Here is a 9932-nt window from a genome sequence, read left to right on the forward strand (position 1 = left end):
ACTAAAATGTTTTTTTTTTACACTGGGTAAATTTGTCGACAGATTGTATTTTCTTTCTTTTCCATGTTTACAATTAATTTGATTAATTAATGTTTTACATAAAAAAAAATATCTACAAAAATAATTTTAAGAATCTTTATTTTTTTACTAATCTAATTAATCATATTTTAAATCTTATAAAAATAATCGTGAATATCAAATAATTGTACTTGTTTTTACATATACATAAAAATCAGTACGCAACTTGTAAAAACATTTTTGTTGAGATGAAGCGCTGTTATATTTTAAATCTTGAATACATTAAGCGAGGATAGCAGAATTATAGGTCGTAAGCCGGGAATCTAGATCGATAGTTGAGTGTATCAAAGGATACCCACAATGGTCCAATCTGACGTATTGTGCAACCATTTCGATGTGTTAGTGTAGTTTACAGCGTGTGACGTTATGTTACTTTTTAAATTATTTGACGTTATAAGGATGTTTTATGTCGAATGTGTGGTGTTTATGATGGGCAGTTACGAATCCTTTGCCATATCGCATTTTAATAACAACATGATTTTAATTAATATATATGCTGTTGGCGTTTCTTTAAATAAATAAATATGAAACATTTACAAACATGGCCTTAAATACTGGCAAAATAAATTTCTATAAAACACATTCGACAAAAAAAACATAACCCCTTTTTAAAAATCTCATTTCTAATAAAAATTAAACAAACGAATAACTTCCATTATAGTTTTTCCGTTTAGCAAACCTGTCGACAACTTCCCGATGTCATGTTCCATACTTAAAACCTCATTTTGTGTAGAACGATACATTTAGTTGTGTTTTTCATAAATAACAGTTAAAATATACAGCGGAAGTACCGCAGCTGGGATATAGAAAATTTCCGAAACATTTTACCGAAGCTAGGTTTAGATTTTGTAATACTGTAAAGATATAAAAATATAACAGAACAGTAGATAGTGTAATTGTTACAGGTGACACCAATTTTGTATGTTTGCAAAATGTTTTCTAATGTAGATTATAAATGCGGAGAGATTACGATAATATCAATTTTAAGTTGACAGTTTTTCTAAGCAGTTTACACAAACATTAGTAATGTAAATAATCAGCTCAGGAACATATTCAGTTGTCACGTGGGAGACTTTTTGTTCACGCACGGAGTCTAGAATTTTTTTTAAACACTTACCCCCTTATTCATAAACGTTTTTTATCTAAGGACGGAGTAAAGCTGTGATAACAAGCCTGTTTCTCAGTGCCCAACGGCACTGAGAAATATCGTTGTGATTGGTTATTATTGTCGTATTTCAATATTAGCCAATCACAACGGCTCTACGTCTACGCACTGCGAAGACTGCCATGCCGTCAGCACTGAGAAACAGACTTATTATCACAGCCTTACTCGGTCGTTAGATAAAAAACTTCTATGAATAAGGGGGTTAATCATATTAATGAGTTCAGATGACCTCTCGTAAAAGTAATATATGTTAGTTAAATTAGTATAACATAATAAAATTCGTAAAAATATGACATTATTTAAAACTTGAATTTGGTATTTTCGGAATCTCTTCATTATAACGTACCATGGCAATTACAGAGAAAGAATTGTACAAGTAAATAGACAAGGCCCGCAGCTAGATTTTATTAGAGTAGGGCATCGTTCATAAAATAGGGCGTAATAACACATTTATCACGCTCATAGTTCTACAACTTTATAAGAGCAAGTGTAGAGTTGATTTTTATGGCCCCTGTGTTCTATTCTAACTACGGCCCTGCGCCAAATTCTTGGACGTGTTAAGAAATTATTTGGAGTTTTTTCAAGTTCTGTAAATGATCACTAATGTTATGTCGCCCAGATTTAGACGAATTTCCGGCTACTTGGCGTCCAAATGTATCTCAAAGTCACAAGTTGTTTTGGTCATGTATAATTATTGCTTACATTGTTGTGCTGTAATTATGTGTAATATATTTCGTTATTAATATATAAACCGGTATGAATTACCAAAGGAGTTAGATATGTTTAGTGTTTTTAATGTTTTTTTTTTTGTACCAACATTTAATTTCCTGTAACAAAGTCCACATATTGTCTCGCGGTATCCATTTTTAGTTTCTTTGTCATTAATTAATCACAATGTATTTACTCGTTAATTTAAACACTATTTTTGTATAAAACTTTTTTGATTGTTTGTACACTACGTTTATTTTCTATATCTGTTATATATTTTTTACTCGACACGATTTAGATGCGCGAATCGTTAAGTTATTGCATTTTAGGAACAAATTGTATTTAGACAATTCGAACGTGAAGTTGAGTTGTTTACTCATATAATTTATACGAGGGAACAAAGCTCAATAGTTACTTGACAATGTCGCGCCGCACCGCACGGACGCCGCACGCTGCACGCCGCACGCTGCACGCTGCACGCTGCACGCGGCGCGCGTGCGCTGCGGCCGCACAAACAACACATTCTAAAGTTACGCTAGTATAATGTCTTATGATACGAGAAAACCTCCGCTCGATTATTAATTACTAACACCAATAGTTTATGGTTAGTTAAATAGTAATAAAGAGAGCCCCCTAGATGATGTTTGATGTAGCATTTGTATTAATTAGATAACATGTTTTATATAAATGGAGCCAAACTGAACAGCGTGGCGATGTCGCGTCGTCGAATCTCCAAATATAGTAGCTATATATTATTATATTATATATATGAAATTTTCTATTTTAATATATTATTAAAAGATAAGAAGTAGCGAGGGATATGCTGTGAAAACACATGTACATACATAAGTCTAACGCGTGATGTGAATCGTGTGTTACTTATAGTTGATTTTATTCCATTCTGTCTCATTCATGTGGACTGATTTCCGAGGAGTCAAAGCAAAAAAAAGTTATAACCCATTTCGTATTGAACAGATTGTAAAAAAAAAATGAAATGAAATTGTAAATTATTTGTTGCTTAGTACCTAATTATTATTGTACTGGCGGTGGCATCAGTGATGAAGCGGTCAGGAGATGTTAGGCAATTGTACAGGAGTGTTGTACGCTAGAGAGCGCGGGCGCGTGACGTCACGCGGCACACGGCACGGACGGTCCCGCGCCCGCCGCGTAACTGAATTATGCCTAGTTGAATATAAAATGTTTTAAATGTGTTACAGCATTTGAGAATATTTAATGATGTTGTATATAGTTTATATTTTGTTTTGTAAAAGGACATTTTGTACATAGTCGACGTAGTGTCTAATACCGTTAATTATTTGCCCACATTGCCGATGAGTATGTGCGACGGAACACGTTTTTAAAGAAACCACTCGTAATATTTTGTACAGTTGTTAAGCGAGATTTGTAGTTGAATGAATTATTTTTAGGATTTTTCGTTTTTGACTTTTTTGTTATTGTGAATTTGTCAATTTTTTTAGGGAATCGGGATGGTACTGTACATAGACCTCACCATTTGTCACATAGTATTGGTAAGCGATCGAATCTGATGATTGATGTGGAAATTAAATTTTCTAAATGGAACAATCGTTGGAGATTCGTAAATACAAAATTAGTGTAATAATTGATATTAATATAACTTTATAAATAACTGTGAAAATAGGTAATAATAATTATGAATAAAATATGACTTATTTAAACAGCATTGTTTTATTTTATGTTTCACATTTATAATTGCACACAAAAATAGATTAAAAAATATTAAATCACAAATCGACTTTAAACTTTGTATTCGTGTCACACTCGTTTTTTACAAACCTCATAGGGTTTCCTATATTTTAGATAAAGAAGAAAAATATATTTCCATTAACTTCTATGTATAAGCGTTTTGAAGTTTTTAATGTATTCAGCTTACCTTTTTAGCTGACTGTGCATCAGTAACAAGATAATGTAATTTATTCCATACAAATAATTTTAACAAATTTAGTATTTCATTATGTTTTACAATAATATAAATCTCTAAAATCAATATATAAATTATAATGTTCGAGATATCAATGCAATCTACATATAAATGTCCTAATTTGCATTTGGAATGTAGTGATTTATTATGAAGGAGTGCTTATACATATTTAGTGCGAATTTTTTATTTCTAAACCCGAGGTAAGACCGAATCAACAATAAAAATGGGCTTGTTTCCCAACTAAGTAAATGTTTCTCGAAACAAAACTGTATAAGTCGACCAAAAACTATGCTTCCAAATAAATGATAATTAAAATGAGTATTGTCTACATTAGCTGTTTTAAATTCAACAGTCAAATACAATTTACTTGAAACTTGTGAGATAGGCCCTTGAGGCTCCTGTCTGAGTAAACAGCGTTATGTAATTGTTTCTTAATTGGCGACGCGCGAGCACACTCGGGAATATGCAAAGATATTGAATAAATTCATTAAAATATTAACGGAAGAGCCTGTGTAGCAGTGAAGGTATAGAATCTGAGGTATAGGAAAAAAAAAAATTTTGTTCGTTCAGAAATGCAACGTAGAATTGAATGACAATTCTTTGATGACAATCTATGGCCCCGTAATGTCAGTGTCAAAAGTGAATTACTATTATCAGGCGTTCAGCTGTCAGTTGCTATTTTCTTTGATTCATTTTGCGCTTTGTTTTAGTAATTTGGTTTCATATCATTTACTCTGTCAATGTATAATGTTTTATAATCACAATTACAAAAGCCGGGTTTACAACAATTGCATAAATCTGGTCTGAATCGATATTTCAATGTCAGTGACTGGGCGTCAATGTTATAACTTCAATGTTCCTATTATTATCCTTATTGATTGAAAGTGAATGTTTTAACTAAATCAGCAACTAAACTGTATATTTTTTGTGTAAAATCCTGGATATGCATCTTTGATAATCATAATAAATGAGTATGAAAGTAAACGAGAAGAACTTGTGCGCGTTCGCGTCGTCCGCTACTCCAGTGGACCGCGATGGGTGGCTAGACATGCGCGGCGAGGTTGGGAAGAGCTACCAGCGCAGATGGTTCACCCTCAAGGGAAACCTCCTGTTCTACTTCGACAAGAAAGGCGACAAGGAGCCTGTGGGAGTCATTATACTGGAAGGATGCACTATAGGTCAGGGTTTTATAATAAAGAACTTTATACTTCTTATTAAAAGGCCTTTCGTGGCTTTTTATTCAGAATTGTACTATTCTTGTAATAAACAGATGCTAATAATCCACAAGACTACTTGGTGAATGACTGTAAATCTCTTTTTCGCTTTTAGTGTGTAAGTCACTTTTCAAACAATTATCTCTGTCATTTGCTTTGTCAATATTAAACAAGGAATATTTACATCATGGCAATTATAAATTAATTTACATATTACAGAATTGACAGAAGAAGAGGCATACAGTTTCAAGATAGTGTTCCAATGTGAGGGTGGACGTACCTACTACCTGTGTACAAACTCGCAGGCGTCCATGGAGACTTGGATGAAGGCTCTGGCATGTGCGAGCTATGATTACATGAAGCTCATGGTTGCTGAGCTGCAGAGGCAGTTGGATGAGGCACAGGGTACTGTAGATAGTGAAATTATTCTTTATTGCATGTGACTTATAAGTAAACTAGTGAAGCAAACTGGGGCCTTACCACCATCTCTTATAACAGTCTTATTATAACCTTACTTAGAAATTTCGTACCATGACGAGCTTAAAACAAGCTTAAAACTATGATGTTTTATCGAGCAGTTTTGTGTGACGTCATCATAAATCATTCATTCAATAGCGTACCATGAAGTGTTTTTAGACAGAAGTAATATTGTTCTTATGTCAAATTTGGCAGTGTTATAAAAGTTGCTTTTCTAAGACTTTTTTAACATTATTTTGGGATTTTCTTTCATATATTCTTCAAAAGTATATAAAAAAAGGTGCGTATCTGTTTTAAATACTCATCATGTGTGTTATAACGGTATATCATCCGAAAAGGGCGCATAATTATTATGAATATGGTGTGATTTTAGATGGCCAATGAATACGAAATCTTCGAATTTTTAGAGCAAGACAATGCTGCTAGTAATTAATATTCCCATAATAACTGTAGCTGTCACCCCAAAACTTTCAGAACTCTGCCGCTGCAAAAAAATGCAAACCACTTTAATGAAAAAAACCTCTTGAAATTCCAATGTCGAAATCTCATGAATGTATGATTTCTTTGTTTTATATTGGTCCTATTAGGATTTTTATATAATTTCTAGGCATAATACGCTAGTATCTCGTCATATTTATTGTATTTTTATTAATATGTTACCTATTGAATGTTTTAAACCAAATTTCTCATGGCAATTATTATTTAAAATGTATTCGAAGTATCGCTGTGCAATAATTACTTCATTGTTTTAGCATATAAAGTATTAAAGCATATTATACTCACTGCTTGACATCATATCGACACTATCAAGTTTAAACTATAAACAAATATATTAAATAATATTTTATTACACCACTGCCACAATAAACATTTAAACTGCGACCGCGAACTTGGGTCTAATGATATTAGTAAAACCGTTCTGTTCCTGTCGCATACATACCCGAAGAAACTTCCGATTTCCAAAATGTTTGCTTAAAACCACAGGAATATTTTTTTATAATTATACAGCTTATTTATTTTTATTCACAATGCACTTATAAAACTAACATAAAAATATATTATTCTGACTTTAATATTTATTTAAACAGTTTAGTATATGCGTGACTTGGAACTGCATAAAATGTTTAGCCATCTTAAATCAGGGAATAAACAATCATTCGTTCTTTTCCATCCCTACGCAGGAGTAAAACAATATTGTTTTTATGAGGTCATAGTACGAATCTGAGTAATATTACTTTAAGCTTGAAACAAAACATTCCTGCAATATGATGGTTTTGTAAAAGGTGGTGGTAAGGCCTCTGTATAATTTTCAAAAATAGTGTAGACATAATAATTATCAATTGTACTATCACTCAGAAAAAAAATGGTTTACCTAAGTTTTTTTTTCTGATTGAAAATTCTTAGTTGTAATTATGTCTAACTTGTAAGCTCTAAAGCTTAAGTTAAGTTCTAAAACTTAAAAGTAAATAAAACTATCAGCATGCCAACTATTGCTACTGTGTTATTTTTACAAATAAAACTTTCAGCCGAGGCTGCTGCAGATGCAGCTGCTTTAGTCACAATCACACCTCCAGACGATGAGCCCAAAGCACCCCCAAGAGGTCAGCGATACAATCCTTTCAACAGAGTTAGTGAGAGTGATGGTAAAACTGTGCAGGGCAGTAGACATCGTAAGTCAACTTTATTTATTTACATTAATAATCATTTATATTTTGGATGTGTGTATGGAATGTGGACCGTGATATTTCAGGGTCATTATTCAAGTTGTGCAATTACTTGTGTAGATTTTATTTACAAATAGGTTAAGATTGTATTCCTTAGAGGGTTTTGATTTCGAGGAGACCATTTGTAAAAACTCAGCCAGAACTTCATTCCCGAAAGTTTAATCAGAGTTGCAACTAGTTTACCCATATTTCACAGATATGTGTTGGAATGTTGTGCTCAAATTCAAACTCCTAATTACAATTATTAAAATCTGTATACATTAAATTAAAGTCTATATGTAATAATATTTTTCAGACAAAGAGAATATAAGACCAGATATAGTCCGTAAGAAAGTACCATTCCGGGACATCCACGCAGCGTACGGACGCAAGATACTGGCAGACAGGAGTGAATGGAGAGCAAGGCTTGCGAAAAACAAGGAAGGGGTGACCGACAAACTGCTCATCAATTTATAGTAGCTGCCTTCAATCTGGTCAGGTTTCAATGATATGAAAATAGCATGATTTCCACGTTTTGTTGCCGAGTATGAGGTTTTTATATATTAGATCGTGTTAATGTGGACTGCGCCGTCTAATGACTATAATTCGAAATTATTTGTTGCAACATGGACACGGAGATTGGTTCATGTCTGTAGTAAAGTGATTATTGTAAAAAAGAATGGTTAAGCAATAGTTTCTTTTTGTAGTATTTGTGTTAATACTTACAGAAAAGAGGTGTTATTGTTGAATTTACATTCTTTCTTCTACAGAATGGTCAATTTTATGAAGGTGTTCAGTCCTTTCTATATGTACTTAAATATAAATAGTAATTATTGTTTAACATGTTTGAATATGTAAAAATTTGCCACAGCCTCTGAACATCTTGGCTAAGTCTCACTCATTACTCTATGATATAAAGTAGACAATCTATGAATATAATGTAGAGTAAATATCTAATGTGCGATCCACTATCCTATACCTCCACCATACTAGAGGTTCGATTAAAATTTTGGATTGATGAACATTAATATTTTTGATTCCTTTTTGTATTCGTGAATCTGAGAATTCAGTATGAAAGGAAATTCTAGTTAATTTCGTTAGCTGCTAGAGGCTATTTGACTCGCACTTATTATATTCTCTAAGCTTTGTCATCACTTGTCTGTAGTTTAATTTTTAATCAGTCTTATGGCATAATAATAAAATTTATATGTTACCATTGCATGTTCTATTGGTTTTGCTTGTTGGTAAGTTTTATTTAGTGATTTAAATATTTGACTTATCTTGCATACTGTAGTTTAGTTTTATTGTACAACTCTCAGAATTTTCGCCGTAGTCTGCCCCATGATGCGATAGGGGCGATTTATTTGTATTATTCAGTATTAAAGTCAATTACAATTGCATTCAGTATTTGGCTTATATTTAAATACTCATTTATGAAATTGATATGCATTGGGATGTCGTAACTGACCATATTGAAACATTATTACGTGTATTGAGATATTATTAAACTATGTAATTATTGTATTGTATTAGATTTTTATTTGTTAAATGATACAATAAGACGCCGTGCAGATGATGGCGTTTATCGCGCGTTGAGTAGCACTATTATATCCGTAGACGATTGTTATTTAACTCGTCAACGCGCGGTGAACGCGTCATCGGCTCTCAAGCGCACAGCGCGTGTGTATTGGACTGAAGTTACTGTCATATAATGGAATGATAATGTTCTTGTGTACATGCCTTGAGAAAATAAATTATTTCTATGACAAGATGGATTTTTATTTTTCTATATTTTGTAATTGTTATACATACATTTGAAAATTATTATGTTTATTGTTGGGTATATTTTGAGAAAGAGAATTGACTAGGGGTCCATAAACTTATTAGTTTACGATATAAGGGCTTGCTAAAATAAAGTTTTAATGTGTTGAAGATTCGTTCCGGTCTCTGAAATGGAAACAAAATGAAAACATTGATTGAAATTACTAATTTAATATGTTTATTGATTTACAAGGCTTGGGAAACTCTTATAGACAACGACGGTGGTGTTGTGCGTAATTGTCCGTTTTTTTCGTAAGCTATACAATATTAGGCCTTCTCAGATGAACTATTGCGGTACCAAAGTAAAAGGATTGTATAAACTCTTAACAGTCAGTCTCATCTTGATATTACAAACAGTTGAAATGCTTACTTTTGGTCGTAATTTGTGTTTCTATAAATAAAGACAGCAAACCTTATTAAAGAATAATAATGAAGTAATTAGTAATAAAAGTGTAAATAACACGCTTATTTCATTACTTGATCTTAGTTAAAAATTCAGTTTTCGATGACGACAGTAACAGTTGGCGAAACTACTATTGTCAAGTTGTGTTAGCAAACTCCAGTTCAGTGTCATTGAGCCCGGCCGTAAGAATATCGACTGACAGATTAAGTTTGAATGAGTATAATGTAGTCAATTTCTACCTCCTCGATGGACTAAACGCATGTTGCGGTACTAAAATGCCAGAGTTGCATTCACGAAATATGCCTGGATTCTAGAATGTCCGAAATGGGCCCTTATAGAAAAAAAACTATTTTCATACAGGTAACTTATAGTACATAATTTTCAAGATGAATGAAACCAATTA

General features: G+C 32.6%; 1 protein-coding gene across 1 annotated transcript; it reads left to right on the forward strand.

Moving 5' to 3' along the window:
• Positions 1-4538: 4538 nt before the first annotated feature.
• Positions 4539-9074, forward strand: LOC115454440 (sesquipedalian-1). Its single transcript, XM_037447031.1, has 4 exons — positions 4539-5089; positions 5345-5530; positions 7129-7272; positions 7622-9074. Exons 1-4 carry the CDS (start codon positions 4879-4881, stop codon positions 7780-7782), a joined length of 702 nt encoding a protein of 233 aa, XP_037302928.1. The 5' UTR covers positions 4539-4878; the 3' UTR covers positions 7783-9074.
• Positions 9075-9932: the final 858 nt, after the last annotated feature.

Source organism: Manduca sexta, unplaced genomic scaffold, assembly GCF_014839805.1.
Source record: "Manduca sexta isolate Smith_Timp_Sample1 unplaced genomic scaffold, JHU_Msex_v1.0 HiC_scaffold_53, whole genome shotgun sequence".
NCBI classification, from domain to species: domain Eukaryota; kingdom Metazoa; phylum Arthropoda; class Insecta; order Lepidoptera; family Sphingidae; genus Manduca; species Manduca sexta.

Bases quoted from the DNA above. Each gene is read 5' to 3' on its own strand.
- LOC115454440 (XM_037447031.1), top strand. From the start codon at position 4,879: ATGAGTATGAAAGTAAACGAGAAGAACTTGTGCGCGTTCGCGTCGTCC. The intron at 5,531-7,128 runs GTACTGTAGATA...TAAAACTTTCAG, and splicing joins GCAGTTGGATGAGGCACAGG to CCGAGGCTGCTGCAGATGCA. The intron at 7,273-7,621 runs GTAAGTCAACTT...AATATTTTTCAG, and splicing joins TGTGCAGGGCAGTAGACATC to ACAAAGAGAATATAAGACCA.